General features: G+C 38.2%; 1 protein-coding gene across 1 annotated transcript in view; it reads left to right on the forward strand.

Moving 5' to 3' along the window:
- The window catches only part of TRPA1 (transient receptor potential cation channel subfamily A member 1), a 58534-nt gene that overhangs the window by 21290 nt on the left and 17870 nt on the right, over positions 1-19374 (forward strand). Inside the window, exons 9-16 of the mRNA XM_059901727.1 lie at positions 9160-9208; positions 11164-11263; positions 11916-12016; positions 13021-13190; positions 13277-13441; positions 14463-14577; positions 15543-15709; positions 18332-18425. Of these exons, the coding sequence (XP_059757710.1) occupies positions 9160-9208; positions 11164-11263; positions 11916-12016; positions 13021-13190; positions 13277-13441; positions 14463-14577; positions 15543-15709; positions 18332-18425 (961 nt within the window). The remainder of the gene's footprint in view (positions 1-9159; positions 9209-11163; positions 11264-11915; positions 12017-13020; positions 13191-13276; positions 13442-14462; positions 14578-15542; positions 15710-18331; positions 18426-19374) is intronic.

Here is a 19374-nt window from a genome sequence, read left to right on the forward strand (position 1 = left end):
TGAGCCTTTGCTGTCTCTCTGTCTCTGTCTCTATCACTGTCTCTGTGTGTGTGTCTCTCTCTCTCTCTCACACACACACACACACACACACACACACACACACACACAGAGCTGGAAGCCTGGAATGGCAGAAAAAAACTGCAATATTCTCAATAGGTAACTGAACCAAGAAATCTACAATATCCCACAGGGAAAAAGAAACTCGAGCTACCAACATAAGATCTGGTTCTAACCTGGGAAATGGGGGGGGGGGGGGTGGTGAATGTACATATTAGCAAAACCACCAGCCACAATGGGCTATGCATGAATAGAAGGGAACTCCAAGGAACTTCCACGGAGGATGAGTTTGCAAATTAAAATTACGTAGCATAAAGGAAAACATAAAATTATGACAATGAAATCAACAAAAGGATAATTTACTTCCAAAGAAATGGAATAATTGGGCAATTTACAAATAATTTTAAAATAAGGATATTTACAACTTTCAGAAATTTAAAGGAAGGAATGGTCAGTTATGTAAAAGTAGGTATATTAAGATAATGGATTATGGAAAACAAATTGGCATTTATGAATCAAAGATTGGTGATGAGAAAAAGATCCAGTTGGAAACCCAAGAAATGCAAAAAACAAATATTGAAATAAAACAAAGACTCAGTAGACAGATTAACCTCTACACCAGAGATTTCTCAAACTACTGCACATTGGAATCATGTGAGGAGTTTATAAAATCCCAATGTCAGTTCATGTGCCAGATTACATCATAATTCCTGAGGAGGGGTCTCAGGAATTTTTAAAAACTCTTTGTGATTCCAATGTTTAACCAATTTGGAAACCTAGTGATCTGGGTATAGTTAAAAATGTGTACATTTAGAATAGAGCTTTAATATACAAATATGCATAAGAATGAATTATTTTAGGATAATATACCCATCTACCTGACCAAAAAATGTACTTAGCCTGGTGACTAGCTAGACACATTCAACTTGGATTGGCTGAAGACTTCTTGGACCAGTTCAGTCCAATTCTGAGGAACCTAATACTGATGTATGATCCTGGAATGTCTTTCTGATAGACAGTGACCTTTGGAGTTTATCTTGAGGTTCAAAGGAAAGCTTGCTTTTTGGGCTACAGTTCCTTTTGCTAGTGTAGTGCAAAGATGTCAGTGGTGTGCAGGCCACACTTTGAGTAACAAATCTCTGGACTGGAAAGATTTAGAACAAATTGAATGGGACCTTAATGTTATTATTTATTTCCTAAAATTACTGAATACCTATAATATCATTTATAATGCAACCTGTTGTGAATTTGGGGTGAAAATTGGCAAGCTGATTCTAAGATTTATTATACACAGAGGGTTAAGAATAGCTGAGAAAATATTGTGAAGGAACAAAGAAATAAGATTTGCATTAGGAAACAGACTTTTATTTTTTTTTTAACATCTTTATTAGAGTATAATTGCTTTACAATGGTGTGTTAGTTTCTAGTTTCTGCTTTATAACAAAGTGAATCAGTTATACATATACATATATCCCCATATCTCTTCCCTCTTGCATCTCCCTCCCTCTCACCCTCCCTATCCAACCCCTCTAGGTGGTCACAAAGCACCAAGCTGATCTCCCTCTGCCATGTGGCTGCTTCCCACTAGCTATCTTTTTTACGTTTGGTAGTGTATATATGTCCATGCCACTCTCTCACTTCGTCCCAGCTTACCCTTCCCCCTCCCCGTATCCTCAAGTCCATTCTCTAGTAGGTCTGCATCTTTATTCCCGTCTTGCCCCTAGTTTCTTCTGACCATTTTTTTTTCTTTTTTTAAGATTCTATATATATGTGTTAGCATACGGTATTTGTTTTTCTCTGACATACTTCTCTCTGTATGACAGTCTCTAGGTCCATCCACCTCACTACAAATAACTCAGTTTCGTTCCTTTTTATGGCTGAGTAATATTCCATTGTATATATGTGCCACATCTTCTTTATCCATTCATCTGTTGATGGACATTTAGGTTGCTTCCATGTCCTGGCTATTGCAAATAGTGCTGCAATGAACATTGTGGTACATGACTCTTTTTGAATTATGGTTTTCTCAGGGTATATGCCCAGTAGTGGGATTGCTGGGTCGTATGGTAGTTCTATTTTTAGTTTTGTAAGGAACCTCCGTACTGTTCTCCATAGTGGCTGTATCAATTTACATTCCCACCAACAATGCAAAAGTGTTCCCTTTTCTCCACACCCTCTCCAGCATTTATTGTTTATAGATTTTTTTGATGATGGCCATTCTGACCGGTGTGAGATGATATTTCATTGTAGTTTTGATTTGCATTTCTCTAATGATTAATGATGTTGAGCATTCTTTCATGCGTTTGTTGGCAATCTGTATATCTTCTTTGGAAAAATGTCTATTTAGGTCTTCTGCCCACTTTTGGATTGGGTTGTTTGTTTTTTTGATATTGAGCTGCATGAGTTGCTTGTATGTTTTGGAGATTAATCCTTTGTCAGTTGCTTCATTTGCAAATATTTTCTCCCATTCTGAGGGTTGTCTTTTCGTCTTGTTTATGGTTTCCTTTGCTGTGCAAAAGCTTTTAAGTTTCGTTAGGTCCCATTTGTTTATTTTTGTTTTTCTTTCCATTTCTCTAGGAGGTGGGTCAAAAAGGATCTTGCTGTGATTTATGTCATAGAGTGTTCTGCCTATGTTTTCCTCTAAGAGTTTGATGGTGTCTGGCCTTACATTTAGGTCTTTAATCTATTTTGAATTTATTTTTGTGTATGGTGTTAGGGAGTGTTCTAATTTCATTCTTTTACATGTAGCTGTCCACTTTTCCCAGCACCACTTATTGAAGAGGCTGTCTTTTCTCCACTGTATATTCTTGCCTCCTTTATCAAAGATAAGGTGACCATATGTGCGTGGGTTTATCTCTGGGCTTTCTATCTTGTTCCATTGATCTATATTTCTGTTTTTTGTGCCAATACCATACTGTCTTGATTACTGAAGCTTTGTAGTGTAGTCTGAAGTCAGGGAGCCTGATTCCTCCCGCTCCGTTTTTCTTTCTCAAGATTGCCTTTGCTATTTCAGGTCTTTTGTGTTTCCATACAAATTGTGAAATTTTTTGTTCTAGTTCGGTGAAAAATGCCAGTGGTAGTTTGATAGGGATTGCATTGAATCTGTAGATTGCTTTGGGTAGTAGAGTCATTTTCACAATGTTCATTCTTCCAATACAAGAACATGGTATATGTCTCCATCTATTTGTATCATCTTTAATTTCTTTCATCAGTGTCTTATAATTTTCTGCATACAGGTCTTTTGTCTCCTTAGGTAGGTTTATTCCTAGACATTTTATTCTTTTTGTTGCAATGGTAAATGGGAGTGTTTTCTTAATTTCACTTTCAGATTTTTCATCATTAGTGTATAGGAATGCAAGAGATTTCTGTTCATTAGTTTTGTATCCTACTACTTTACCAATTCATTGATTAGCTCTAGTAGTTTTCTGGTAGCATCTTTAGGATTCTCTATGTATAGTATCATGTCATCTGCAAACAGTGACAGCTTTACTTCTTTTCCAATTTGGATTCCTTTTATTTCTTTTTCTTCTCTAATTACTGTGGCTAAAACTTCCAAAACTATGTTGAATAATAGTGGTGAGAGTGGGTAACCTTGTCTTATTCCTGATCTTAGTGGAAATGGTTTCAGTTTTTCACCATTGAGGACGATGTTGGCTGTGGGTTTGTCATATATGGCCTTTATTATGTTGAGGAAAGTTCCCTTTATGCCTACTTTCTGGAGGGTTTTTATCATAAATGGGTGTTGAATTTTGTCAAAAGCTTTCTCTGCATCTATTGAGATGATCATATGGTTTTTCTCCTTCAATTTGTTAATATGGTGTATCACATTGATTTGCGTATATTGAAGAATCCTTGCATTCCTGGGATAAACCCCACCTGATCATAGTGTATGATCCTTTTAATGTGCTGTTGGATTCTGTTTGCTAGTATTTTGTTGAGGATTTTTGCATCTATGTTCATCAGTGATATTGGCCTGTAGTTTTCTTTTTTTGTGACATCTTTGTCTGGTTTTGGTATCAGAGTGATGATGGCCTCATAGAATGAGTTTGGGAGTGTTCCTTCCTCTGCTATATTTTGGAAGAGTTTGAGAAGGATAGGTGTTAGCTCTTCTCTAAATGTTTGATACAATTCGCCTGTGCAGCCATCTGCTCGTGGGCTTTTGTTTGTTGGAAGATTTTCAATCACAGTCTCAATTTCAGTGCTTGTGATTGGTCTGTTCATATTTTCTATTTCTTCCTGGTTCAGTCTCGGAAGGTTGTGCATTTCTAAGAATTTGTCCATTTCTTCCAGGTTGTCCATTTTATTGGCATACAGTTGCTTGTAGTAATCTCTCCTGATCCCACTGTATTTCTGCAGTGTCAGTTGTTACTTCTCCTTTTTCATTTCTGATTCTATTGATTTGAGTCTTCTCCATTTTTTTCTTGATAAGTCTGGCTAATGGGTTATGAACTTTGTTTATCTTCTCCAAGAACCAGCTTTTAGTTTTATTGATCTTTGCTATCGTTTCCTTCATTTCTTTTTCATTTATTTCTGATCTGATCTTTATGATTTCTTTCCTTCTGCTAACTTTGGGGTTTTTTTGTTCTTCTTTCTCTAATTGCTTTAGGTGTAAGGTTAGGTTGTTTATTTGAGATGTTTCTTGTTTCTTAAGGTAGGCTTGTAAAGCTATAAACTTCCATCTTAGAACTGCTTTTGCTGCATCCCATAGGTTTTTGGGTCGTTGTGTTTTCATTGTCATTTTTTTCTAGGTATTTTTTGATTTCCTCTTGGATTTCTTCAGTGATCTCTTGGTTATTAAGTAGTGTGTTGTTTAGCCTTCATGTGTCTGTATTTCTTACAGATTTTTTCCTGTAATTGATATCTAGTCTCATAGCATTGTGGTCAGAAAAGATACTTGATATGATTTCAATTTTCTTAAATTTACCATGGCTTGATTTGTGACCCACGATATGATCTATCCTGGAGAATGTTCCATGAGCACCTGAGAAGAATGTGTATTCTGTTGTTTTTGGATGGAATGTCCTAAAAATATCAATTAAGTCCATCTTGTTTAATGTATCATTTAAAGCTTGTGTGTCCTTATTTATTTTCATTTTGGATGATCTGTCCATTGGTGAAAGTGGGGTGTTAAAGTCCCCTACTATGATTGTGCTACTGTCGATTTCCCCTTTTATGGCTGTTAGTATTTTACTTATGTATTGAGGTGCTCCTATGTTGGATGCATAAATATTTACAACTGTTATATCTTCTTCTTGGATGGATCCCTTGATCATTATGTAGTGTCCTTCTTTGTCTCTTGTCATAGTCTTTGTTTTAAAGTCTGTTTTGTCTGATATGAGAATTGCTACTCCAGCTTTCTTTTGATTTCCATTTGCATGGAATATCTTTTTCCATCCCCTCACTTTCAGTCTGTATGTGTCCCTAGGTCTGAAGTGGGTCTCTTGTAGACAGCATATATACGGGTCTTGTTTTTGTATCCATTCAGCCAGTCTATGTCTTTTGGTTGGAGCATTTAATCCATTTACATTTAAGGTAATTATCAATATGTATGTTCCTATTACCATTTTCTTAATTGTTTTGGGTTTATTATTGTAGGTCTTTTCCTTCTCTTGTGTTTTCCTGCCTAGAGAAGTTCCTTTAGCATTTGTTGTAAAGCTGGTTTGGTGGTGCTGAATTCTCTTAGCTTTTGCTTGTCTGTAAAGCTTTTAATTTCTCTGTCAAATATGAATGAGATTCTTGCTGGGTAGAGTAATCTTGGCTGTCGGTTTTTCTCCTTCATCACTTTAAATATGTCCTGCCACTCCCTTCTGGCTTGCAGAGTTTCTGCTGAAAGATCAGCTGTTAACCTTATGGGGATTCTCTTATGTGTTATTTGTTGTTTTTCCCTTGCTGCTTTTAATATTTGCTTTTTGTATTTAATTTTTGATAGTTTGATTAATGTGTGTCTTGGCGTGTTTCTCCTTGGATTTATCCTGTATGGGACTCTCTGTGCTTACTGGACTTGATTAACTATTTCCTTTCCCGTATTAGGGAAGTTTTCAACTATAATCTCTTCAAATATTTTCTCAGTCCCTTTTTCTCTTCTTCTTCTGGGACCCCTATAATTCAAATGTTGGTGTGTTTAATGTTGTCCCAGAGGTCTCTGAGACTGTCCTCAATTCTTTTCATTCTTTTTTCTTTATTCTGCTCCGCAGTAGTTATTTCCACTATTTTATCTTCCAGGTCACTTATCCGTTCTTCTGCCTCAGTTATTCTGCTATTGATCCCTTCTAGAGAATTTTTAATTTCATTTATTGTGTTGTTCATCACTGTTTGTTTGCTCTTTAGTTCTTCTAGGTCCTTGTTAAACATATCTTGTATTTTCTCCATTCTATTTCCAAGATTTTAGATCATCTTTACTATCATTATTCTGAATTCTTTTTCAGGTAGATTGCCTATTTCCTCCTCATTTATTAGGTCTGGTGGGTTTTTGACTTGCTCCTTCATCTGCTGTGTGTTTCTCTGTCTTCTCATTTTGCTTAGCTTACTGTGTTTGGGGTCTCCTTTTCGCAGGCTGCAGGTTCGTAGTTTCCGTTGTTTTTGGTGTCTGTCCCCAGTGGCTAAGGTTGGTTCAGTGGGTTGTGTAGGCTTCCTGGTGGAGGGGACTGGTGCCTGTGTTCTGGTGGATGAGGCTGGATCTTGTCTTTCTGGTGGGCATGTCCACGTCTGGTGGTGTGTTTTGGGGTGTCTGTGGCCTTATTATGATTTTAGGCAGCCTCTCTGCTAATGGATGGGGTTGTATTCCTGTCTTGCTAGTTGTTTGGCATAGGGTGTCCAGCACTGTAGCTTGCTGGTCGTTGAGTGGAGCTGGGTCTTGGCTTTGAGATGGAGATCTCTGGGAGATTTTCGCCATTTGGTATTACGTGTAGCCGGGAGGTGTCTTGTGGACCAGTGTCCTGAAGTTGGCTCTCCCACCTCAGAGGCACTGCCCTGATGCCTGGCTGGAGCACCAAGAGCCTGTCCTCCACACAGCTCAGAATAAAAGGGAGAAAAGAAAGAAAGAAGAAGATAAAATAAAATAAAGTAATATAAAATAAAATAAAGTTTTAAAATAAAAAATAATTATAAGGAAAAAATATTTTTTTTAAGTACAAAAACAAAAAAACAAAAAAAGGACAGGCAGAACCCTAGGACAAATGGTAACAGCAAAGCTATACAGATAAAATCACACACAGAAGCATACACATACACACTCACAAAAAGAGAAAAAGGGGAAAAAAATATATGTATCATTGCTCCCAAAGTCCACCTCCTCAATTTGGGATGATTTGTTGTCTATTCAGGTATTCCACAGATGCAGGTACATCAAGTTGATTGTGGAGCTGTAATCCGCTGCTCCTGAGGCTGCTGGCAGAGATTTCCCTTTCTCTTCTTTGTTCGCACAGCTCCCGGGGTTCAGCTTTGGATTTGGACCCGCCTCTGCGTGTAGGTCGCGTGAGGGCATCTGTTCCCCGCCCAGACAGGATGGGGTTAAAGGAGTAGCTGCTTTGGGGGCTCTGGCTCACTCAGGCCGGGGGGAGGGGGGTACAGAGGAGGCGGGGCGAGCCTGCGGTGTCAGAGGCCGGCGTGACGTTGCAGCAGCCTGAGTCGCGCCGTGCGTTCTCCCGGGGAAGTTGTCCCTGGATCACGGGAGCCTGGTCGTGGCGGGCTGCACCAGCTCCCAGGAGGGGCGGTGTGGAGAGTGACCGGTGCTCGCACACAGGCTTCTCGGTGGCGGCAACAGCAGCCTTAACTTTTCATGCCCGTCTCTGGGGTCCGCGCTGATAGCCGCGGCTCGCGCCCGTCTCTGGAGCTCGTTTAGGCGGCGCTCTGAATCCCCTCTCCTTGCGCACCAGGAAACAAAGAGGGAAGAAAAAGTCTCTTGCCTCTTCGGCAGCTCCAGACTTTTTCCCGGACTCCCTCCTGGGTAGCTGTGGCGCACTAGCCCCCTTCAGGCTGTGTTCACGCCGCCAACCCCAGTCCTCTCCCTGGATCCTACCGAAGCCCGAGCCTCAGCTCCCAGCCCCCGCCCGCCCCGGCGGCTGAGCAGACAAGCCTCTCGGGCTGGTGAGTGCTGCTCGGCGCCGAGCCTCCGTGCGGGAATCTCTCCGCTTTGCCCTCCGCACCCCTGTGGCTGCGCTCTCCTCCGTGGCTCCGGAGCTTCCCCCCTCCGCCACCCGCAGTCTCCGCCCGCGAAGGGGCTTCCTAGTGTGTGGACACCTTTCCTCCTTCACAGCTCCCTCCCACTGGTGCAGGTCCCGTCCCTATTCTTTTGTCTCTGTTATTTCTTTTTTCTTTTGCCCTACCCAGGTATGTGGGGAGCTTCTTGCCTTTTGGGAGGTCTGAGGTCTTCTGCCAGCGTTCAGTAGGTGTTCTGTAGGAGTTGTTCCACAAGTAGATGTATTTCTGATGTATTTGTGGGGAGGAAGGTGATCTCCATGTCTTACTCTTCCGCCATCTTGAAGCTCCTCCAGAAACGTAGACTTTTAAATCATTAGTATTAACATTTGTTATGATGATGCTTTAATATAGATTAAAATTTTGTATTTGCTTTATTAATTAACATTATCCTTATGGCTGGTTGTGAGATGATACCAAATGACTTCAATTCTATCCATCATTTTTTTGGCTTCATAAAACTTTAGGAAAGCTAACACTGCCTTGTTAACTTTTGCCAAAGAGGGGGCATTTTGAACCCTGCAGATAAAGTTTAGGTGTACCTTGCATGCAACTGTTGTTATTCCTCATGGTCACAGTGGTTATAGCCAGTTCCTTTGTCTTTTATTTTAAACTCTTGGACGGACTTTACTATTCACTTCAGAACATCTTCATGATGGTTTTACAAGGAGAAAATAGGTTTACAGAAAGATGAGGAAGAAAATCTTGTGATGTATTTGATCTATTACACTTACTTTGAAAAGTTACCCTAATCAGAATCCAATTATAGATTTGGAAGGGTTATTAACTCTCTAGCATTTTATCATGTTATTAAATGATCCTTTAAATTCACTTTCTGAATATAGTAGCTTTATTTTATATATTTATATCAATAGTTCCTTAATATGCTTATAATTCTTTTTGCAGAGCCTCATTATTTGATCACCATGAACTAGCAGACTACTTAATTTCAGTGGTAACTATTCCATTAACAGGTTTATTTTTTATTACTATTTACAGTTGAAAGGTCATATAATTACATACTATGAATCTTCAAAAATAAACCAAATTTTGATTTCTTGCCTATCGGCAAAAAACTTTACAAAAAGATGATTGATACATTTGCAAAAAATTTTGAAATTATTTTTCTATTTCTTTAATTTTGTATCTCTAAGATGATGGATGTTCATTAAACTTATTGTGATAATCATTACGTGATATCTGTATAAGTCAAATTTTTATGCCGTACACCTTAAACTTACGCAGTGCTGTATGTCAATTATATCTCAATAAAACTGGAAGAAAAGAAAAGGATGCTTGATACATTCACAAATAGAGTACATTGTGTCTGAATGCATAATGGCCAAACCTCATTGCCAGGAAGCTAGAAGTACCAGAGTGTACTTTTGACACCCGTATCAGTGCTTTTAGTGTGGGGAGTTGGTAGGTCTATGGCAGGGAAAGCTCTTCTGTGAACCTGGGAGAGTGTCAGGCTTGGTGACTCTGTTGACCCTTCTTGAGCACAAGTGACTTTGAGGTGGAGGCAGGACAGGAAGCGCATGTGACCTTCACCTTCCATTGTAATCTTCTACCCCAGCTGCCTCAGTGCCAGCTTTCAAACAATGAGAAAGTGAAGAATTAAAAATATTGTCCAAGGTTTGTTACAAGTGAAAGCACAAGATCTTTTTCACTCTACGAAGTGGAATCAGTCAGCTTTTGAGTTAAATTTTAGTAAGCCCTTTATGCAGATGAGTCTGTGATGTATTTATTTAAGCCCCACCATATCAGTAATGAGTGTAGTCCCGCTTGTAATATTTAACAGGTGTTTGTTGTCAGTAGCAACTACTGAAATTGTGATATTTACATAGAAGAATCCCGGGAAGACTCATTATATACCATCCTTTTGTCATGCACGGTTTCCTGCAAATGCAGCCATCTCTTCACCTGCCAAGACTGTTGCAGGACCTCACTGATCACTATCATGCTTTCAAGGGGATACTGCTGCCACGGTCATCTGTATTCAGTGGGTCCCAAAAGAAAAGAGTCATATCCTCAATTGGAGTTTAAGCTCTTTTTATTACCCTGGGCGAAAGATAGAATTCTTTCCATGAACTTTTAAAAAGCTTTTGTTTCTTGTCACATCAGATATTATAACCATAACATGTAATGGTAAATATTGACTTATTCATTTAAAAAATATATATACGAAATGCGATTTTGAAATGCACATTTTCTCAAATACGTGACTAAAATTTTACTTGAGGATTTGAATGATTTCAATTCAGTTATTTCAGTTCATCTATTTCAGATGAAGTAGAGTTTTAAAAAAGTGAACAACTGTTTTTTTCTTGAGTTATAATTGACATATAACATTATGTTAGTTTCAGGTGTACAGCGTAATGATTCAATATTTGTATACATTGAAAAGTGACCACCACAGCAAGTCCAGCTACCATCTGTCACCATACAAAGTTTCAAAAATTTTTTCCTGTGATGACAGCTCCCAGGATCCACTCTCTTGGCAATAAAAGTGAATAATTTCTTGTGAATGCTTTTAAAATCACAAATGCAATAAACTTATAATTTTTTTCTTATGGACATTTAACAATCTTTTCTTACAGTGGGAACTAAACTAGCACTATAGGTCAAAATTTTATGATTTCGGCAGGAGGAAGGATCTATTGCCAGATGTCAGTCAAAAGATTAACACGTGAGGAGAATTTTCGTTGTTGAAGTTATAAAAGAATGCCTTGATTTTCCCTATAATTCATACAACATTGGAATTATAGGGAAATGTCAAGCAGTCATATGCATGAGTGCTAGGAATATTTTGGACACTCTATCCCGATGAATGAACATTATTTACAGAATGCAACGTAAGCTGATTTGTCTGTTCATAAGCTCTTTGTTGAATGACTTGTTTTATTTTAGGGAGCAGATATTGATATCACCGATTCTGAAGGACGTTCTCCACTTATATTAGCAACTGCTTCCGCATCCTGGAATACCGTAAATTTGCTCCTCTCTAAAGGTACTAAGAGGGACTGAGGCAAGCCTTTAGAATTACTACTCAGTTTGGTTAAACATTTAGTATCCATTTATTGTGTGCCAGGCTCTGGGCCAGGTGCCATGTATACAAAGATAAATGAGATACTTCCCATGTCTAGAATAATTTTCAGTCCAGTAGGGAGCAATACTTGAAAAGATAATTTAAGAACAATAATCGATAACCTTTATAAGGGAATTATTACATCCCAGGCGTTTTGCTGAACACTTTCTCTGCATTCTCTCAGTGAATCAGTCCTATGTGATGTAGGTACTATAACTGTTTCCATTTTAGATACTAACCGAGTAAGATAACAAAGAAAAGAGATACCTTCCCCTCTTCTCTCTTGATCTCTAATCTGTCTATATTTCTATTTTATGTTTTAAAAGGTGAGACCTCATATATTAATTAATGTAATGAATCACATATTCTCTACCCCCTTGTACAAACACACGCACACTATAAGGTAAACACATTTTAAACCATGTTTAGTTTTCTTACCTAAATAAAGTTTTCTGTAACTTAAATGTTGGCAAAGTTTTAAGTCAAAAATCTTTTATTTTCTTACACTGAAAATCCACCATAGGCCATGCTTTAAATAAATGAGTAGGAGTTATATTTATATTGTGCTTTTTAGGTGCCCGTGTAGACATAAAAGATAATCTTGGACGTAATTTTTTGCATTTGACTGTGCAGCAACCTTATGGATTAAAAAATTTGCCACCTGAGTTTTTGCAGGTAATACATATATATGGATTTCCATAAACTGACTTGGGTTCAACAAAGAGTAAAGTGATTTTATTTATTATGATTTTTATTACTTTGAAGGCTGGTTCTGGAATTTAAATTTTATTTCTAAATAAAGATGTCATATTTGAATATTTATTTACAACACAGTAGTGATTATTATGATAATGATAACAAATTACACTGGGATTGTTTTCCAAGCTGTGGAGGGTTCCCATATAGCCTCATCTATAATACATTGACTTTCCTTCACTCTTTGACCGTTATGAATTGCATATCAATGGAAAAGTCAAGGACATGAGTGAATTAGCAACACTTCATCATCAATGAAGAAAAACTACTCAACGTGCTTGTTGACAGGTTGAAAACCTTATCTCCATATTTATATTCACCACCTGATACTTACTGAGTGACTATTAGGTGCATTTGAAGTGCATCATTTTTTTGTCATAAAGAGATTTTAATATAGTCAGTGTCTTAAATAATCAAAAATATATATTTGAACATTTAAAAAAATAAAATGTTTTTGGATCTATTCAAGCTGCTCGTTTGCTTTTTATTTAATATACATATAAAAGATAGTGATGCTAATTTTAACATCGCGTCCCTTTTGCCTAACAGAACACATTAGCATTAAGCTGTTAAGTGCTATTGGGGGGGCATTTTGGGGGGGAGTGAAGGGAGAGTTGAGAGGGGTGGTTCATGGTCAAATACATTTGGAAGATGCAGGTTGAAAATGTTAAATACATTTCCTACCCTCAGGATTTTTCAGCGCCTTTAATATGGTAATGTACGTTATAGGAAGACACAGCATGCATCATCTACATTTATTTTACTCTAGTACCCTTAAGGGTATTTATATTTTTGCCCTCAAGGTGTACATATTGGCCCTTGCTGGAAAATACTATCCTACAGAATAGGTTAACATAACAGAAAAACACTATGTTAGCATCATAGCAGAGTTATATTTGGAATATCAGTTCTTTTTCCCATAGATGCACCATATTAAAGAGCTGGTGATGGACGAAGACAACGATGGGTGTACTCCTCTACACTATGCATGTAGACAGGGGGTCCCTGTCTCTGTAAATAACCTACTTGACTTTAATGTGTCCATTCATTCCAAAAGCAAAGATAAAAAATCACCCCTGCATTTTGCAGCCAGGTAAGGGTCACTTTAAGTGACATATGAGCATGTCTTCTTTCTGTTTAATATTTGCTTTGAAAATGTCAAACTTTTTTTTTTTCAAGTTACGGGCGTATCAATACCTGTCAGAGGCTCCTCCAAGACATGAGTGACACAAGGCTTTTGAATGAAGGTGACCTTCATGGAATGACTCCTCTCCACCTGGCTGCAAAAAATGGGCATGATAAAGTAGTTCAGCTCCTTCTGAAAAAAGGTGCATTATTTCTCAGGTGAGGTTATATGATTGGAATATTTAAATGTTCTTTTTAATTGGCTCTTGCACCTAAAACAGTCGCTCACTGACCCTGAAATTAAATTGTGTCAGGATCTCACCCTTTTTTTCTGTGTCTAATTTGGAAAAAAAGGCAAGCCTTCATTGTGTTCGCATCTTGAATTTCTGCGAGAAAGGACAGACATTTCCCAAAGGGATCAAGTAAGCATCTTTGAGAGCACAAGAGGAAAGATCTCTTCAGATCCAAACTCTTAGAAAAATAAGTGGCATAAGTTAAGCATCTTCTAGCCAGGTTCTGTAAGATGATATTATTATTATTATTAGTCATAACTAGTGGCCACAAAGACTAATACCACCATCATGGAAATTTTTTGATACGATATTCAATGAGAGAATAAAGCAAGATTTAAAATAATCTGTATAAGTACATTACAGCCTTGAAAAAGAAATATGTATGACACAGACATGCTGACTCTAGTTTCAGCCACCCCAAATATTTGATAATGTGTTTATATACTTTTATTTATTTATTTTCCTTCCAATTTTATTGAGATATAATTGACACCATATAATTTTAATGCGTACAGCATATTTACTGGGCTTATATGCATCTGAAATGACTACCACAGTAAGTTTAGTGAACACCCTTAATCTCAGACAGATACCAAAAAAAGGAAAAAAATTTTTTTCCTTGTGATCAGAACTGTTAAGATTTAATCTGTTAACAACTTTAGTTTATAACATATGGCAGTGTTAATTATATTTATCATGTTGTACATTACATCCCTAGTATTTATTTATCTTATAACTAAGAGTTTGTACCTTTTAACTACCTTCATCCAATTAGGCTTGCAATTAGCTCATTTTTTAATAGATATGTAATACATATTTAGTTGCTAGAACTCAGATATCTCAGATATGCTTTGTTGATCATCAGACCCACCTTCAAATGGGCAGTATCCCTTCCCACCTTTCATCTGTAAAGTAAATGCACACGTTTTTTCTTACCTCTTTAACAGTGACCACAATGGCTGGACTGCTTTGCATCACGCTTCCTTGGGAGGGTACACGCAGACCATGAAGGTCATTCTTGACACTAACATGAAGTGCACAGATCGGCTAGATGAAGAAGGGGTACGTACTGTGTTTCTCATACCTACCCCAAATCTTAGCATAGAAGAAACTTCCAACACTGCAAGAGACCTTCTTAGCTACCCTCTTCCCTTCCTTACCCTATTTGTAGCCTTGTATTGAGTTCTTACTATGCAGACCCTTAGTGAGGAAAGAGTCAAAGGGGAACAGAATAAGGAGACAATACCAAGGGATGGGTGCTAGTTGAGGACACCTGGTAAGTCTCGCAGAGGCCCGCCCATGGCCCGTGTGGATCGTTGATAAAATTTCACCATTCCCTGGTGAACCGAGGGAAATGAAGAGGCCAGGGGTAAGTTTTCCCTCAAACTAAGTGTATTTGATTTGAAAGACTGTCCTTTATTCCACTATGATGTTCTTCCTCCTTTTTTGGAGAGTGTGTATTGAAATGTACATTCTTTCACAAAATGACAGAGCTAGAGGAATGTCATTGCTTTTTAAAATGTCTTTATGTGGCAAAACTAAAGACTGGCAACCTTGTATCAATCTCTGATTTAAAAAAAAAACTTTTACAAGCCTGTGAAAACCTAAAATCTGGAAACCACTGCTCTACTAGATGATAAATCTCCCCGAAGTATTTTCTTCTGTGTTCAATATCCGTATTCTGAAAGCTTGTCCTCTGTCCTTGTGGAATCATCCCACTGCAAAAAAGAAGCAAAACAAACTGCTTGGAATTCACATATGCACACACACACTCCCACCCTCACCCTACACACACACACACACACACACACACACACACACACACACACACACAATTTGTACTATGAACTCATTATTTTGAAGCTTGATTCTGAAGGCCAGTTTTAAATTTTGTGTATTTGGTATTAAATAGTTAGTTTTGTTAATAATTTCTTTCGAGCAATTCAACAATGAAACAAAGCAATAAAACAGCCAAAGGCTGAGTAGCCACTGTCACCAGATAGTCCGTGTTCTGTTTTCTCTGAAAGAATACCGCGCTTCACTTTGCGGCAAGGGAGGGCCACGCCAAAGCCGTCGCGCTGCTCTTGAGGTACGACGCCGACATCGTCCTGAACAAGCAGCAGGCCTCCTTCCTGCACACTGCTATTCACAATAAGAGAAAGGAGGTGGTTCTCACGACCGTCAGGAACAAAAGGTACGCAGCCGATTCCACCATTGTTTAGTGTCCTCTGGCATCATGGATTATTCTCAATACGCGAGGAAGCAGAAGGAGAAAAAGAATAAAAGTTTCAGCTGTCAATCAACATTTTTATTTATTTATTTTTCCTTTTTTCTTTTTTTTAATCGAGGTATAGTTGATATACAATATTACGTAAGTTTCAGGTGTACAACATAGTGATTCACAATTTTTAAATGTTATATTCCATTTATAGTTATTATAAAATATTGGCTCTATTCCCTGTGTTGTACGATATATCCTTGTAGCTTATTTATTTGATACACAGTAGTTTGTATCTCTTAATCCCCTACCCTTATCTTGCCCCTCCCCCCCTTCCCTCTCCCCACTGGCAACCACTGGTTTATTCTCTATATCTGTCAGTCTCTTTCTTTTTTGTTATATTCACTAATTTGTTTTATTTTTTAGATTCCACATATAAGTGGTATCATACAGTATTTGTCTTGCTCTGTCTGACTTATTTCACTTAGCATAATACCTTCCAAGTCCATCCATGTTGTTGCATATGGTGAAATTTCATTCTTTTTTATGGCTGAGTAGTATTCCATTGCACGTGTGTCTGTGTGTGTGTGTGTGTGTGTGTGTGCATACCACATCTTTTTATCCATTCATCTGGTGATGGACACTTAGGTTGCTTCTGTATCTTAGCAACTGTAAATAATACTGCTGTGAACATTGGGGTGCAGGTATCTTTTTGAGTTAGCGTTTTTGTTTTCTTGGGATGTATACCCAGGAGTGGAATTGCTGGATCATATTGTAGTTCTATTTTTAGTTTTTTAAGGAACCTCCACACCGTTTTCCATAGTAGCTGCACCAATTTACATTCCCACCAACAGTGTACAAGATTCCCTTTTCTCCACATCCTCGCCAGCATTTGTTATTTGTGTTCTTTTTGATGGTAGTCATTCTGATAGGTGTGAGGTGATATCTCAGTGTGGTTTTGATTTGCAGTTCTCTGATGATTAGCGATGTTAAGCATCTTTTCATGTGCCTGTTGGCCATCTGTATGTCTTCTTTGGAAAAATGTATATTCAGGTCTTCTGCCCATTTTTAACTAGGTTGTTTATTTTCTTATGTTGAGTTATATGAACTGTTAATGTATTTTGGGTATTAACCCCATATCAGTCATATCATTTGCAAATATTTTCTCCCATTCAGTAGGTTGTCTTTTTGTTTTGTCAGTGGTTTCTTTTGCTGTGCAAATGCTTTTAACTTTAATTAGGTCCCATTTGTTTATTTTTGCTTTTATTTCCTTTGCTTTAGGAGACAGACCCAAAAAGTCAATCAACATCTTAAAATGTCAGTTGTTTACATACAAATTTTAGTGAACTCTGGGTAACAACAGATATGTTGCTTAACCTCTCTGATCTTCAGTTTCCATTTCTAAGTCATGGGAGTACAGACCACCTTCACAGCACTCTTGTGAGGCTCACAGGGTTCAGGTGTGTGTAGTGTGTGGCACCATGGTTGTTGCCAGGCAAACTCTGCCCTGCCCCACCTGAACTTGCCTGATGCTCTCCTGCCAACGGAAACCCCAAAAGTGGACATTGGTGAAAATATTCTCCACGGTAAATCTGTGTTGTTACCAGTGCCATCAAAGGGAATTTCCTTTAACCCATGATCATTTGCGGTTGTGGGTTTTTAAACCATACTCTAAGGAGTTTTAACGATGAAGGTGGAGAGTAGTTTGTCCCATGTCTTGAACATAAACCATTCTATATAATCACAGATGGATACGCACCAGGGCCCAGTGTCACCCAGTAGTGGAGGCAGAGGTGAATAATCTCATATTCAAGGCAGACCGAGCCTGTGTTTTGGAGCGCAGGCAGTCTCCAGATCCCCTGGTCGATCCTTCCTTTGAAACACTAGTCAATGCAAGTGGGCAACCCGAAGTTTCTGTTGATTATACAGATATCCTAGATGGATTTTACCGGTAGGGTTAACAGAAAATTTGTCTGGGTCATTTTTAGAACTAGCCTCCTATTACAAAGATAGGATCTTAAAGATAAATGGGCTCTTTTTACTTCCTGTTATAGATTTATTTCATTTTTGGTATCATAAACATCTTATCCTGTCCAACTGGATGGCAATAAAGAAATGGGCAAATCTGCAGTGTTCTGACAGAACCCCTGTTTATTAATGTACTTGATACATGTTATTTTGTAGTTTAGTTTAATTCAATACATGATGTATACCTGGATTAAATGTAAAGTATCACGTGCTATGTTGCTGTTGTATGTATGTACATGTGGGTACCTCTATCTGGCATGACCAGCTCTGAAAGTACATACCATTTCATGACTTCAGGAGGAAAACAAGGTAAAAACTCGCTTTCTTGAGAAGGCATTTGGGTAAAGAGACAGAACAGTGATTATAACAGCCATCCCAGAATTTGGCCACATTTCATTTCCATTAACGGACAAGGACTCTATTGGATTGATCTTGGTTCACATATTGATTCCATTGGAACCAATTCAGTTTCTCCTAAAGATAATAATCTTGAATTTCAACTGGTAGCTTTGTTGTTGCACACAACAGGAGGATTCAGAATTGTGTTTGTTTTATTATTTTTTTTTACAGATGGGAAGAATGTCTTAAGGTTTTTAGTCATTATTCTCCAAGCAATAGATGTCCAATCCTGGAAATGGTAGAATACCTCCCTGAATGCATGAAAGTAAGCTCTCAAAACAAAACTCCTTCTGGGTATATGCTTGGCAAATAATAAAATGTGAGGATTTATTGTTGTAATCACAACCTAAACATAGTAATTTCCATCTTTAAAGTAAGGTTTCTAGTTTTATATATGCTATAAGGGAATCTAGCCAACGAGTATTTGAGAAGGACCTACTTGGATTAAAAAATCCTATTAGTGGTTATGTGCAATATAGGAAAATATGTTAAACAGATTTTTTATTCAAACAATCCAAGTCCAGAGCAGAGACCACTAGTGCTGGTTACTGGCTGAATAATGCCTCTAGATGTGCGGGCTTTTGGCATGCATGTTATTGTTTCAAATTTGCATTCATTAGTTGCGAACATGTAAAACCAGGATGCTTCCCTTAAAGATCCAGGTATCTAGCTTTCTATAAAAATCAGAAGATCTGATGATTGAGCCTACCTCCTCACGAGGCAGGAATCACGGGGCTGAGTATCAGCGGCTTCCTTTAGCTGGGCACGAGCTCTCCCATTTGACAGACCACACCTCTTCCTTTCAGATACTCAGCTCTCATGCCTAGTGTTGGTTACCATATATTCCCATTCTTGTGCAATTGCTTTCTTCATAGTAGAGGGAGATTTCTCCATGAATGCCCCTACCCAAACTGTGAAGATAAAAGCCGGTACAAGGAGAGCCAACATTTCAAGAACAAAGGGAGAGAGCTCTTAGGCTGGTACAGTTCATTCATTTACACTATTGGCCTGGCCTCTGTGGGCCTCTGAATGTGTGACTCTATGCTAGATTAAACACATACCCAGCACATGACTTGAAACCAACTACAAGTCAAATACGCATGAGCTCTCGGGCACGTGAAGGATGCAGATAAAAGACCTCCTGGGAAAGTTGGGATTTGAGGATTGGCACAGATATAGAATAATCAAGAAAAAAGGAATGACTTCAATGACTT

Source organism: Balaenoptera ricei, chromosome 17, assembly GCF_028023285.1.
Source record: "Balaenoptera ricei isolate mBalRic1 chromosome 17, mBalRic1.hap2, whole genome shotgun sequence".
Lineage (NCBI taxonomy): Eukaryota > Metazoa > Chordata > Mammalia > Artiodactyla > Balaenopteridae > Balaenoptera > Balaenoptera ricei.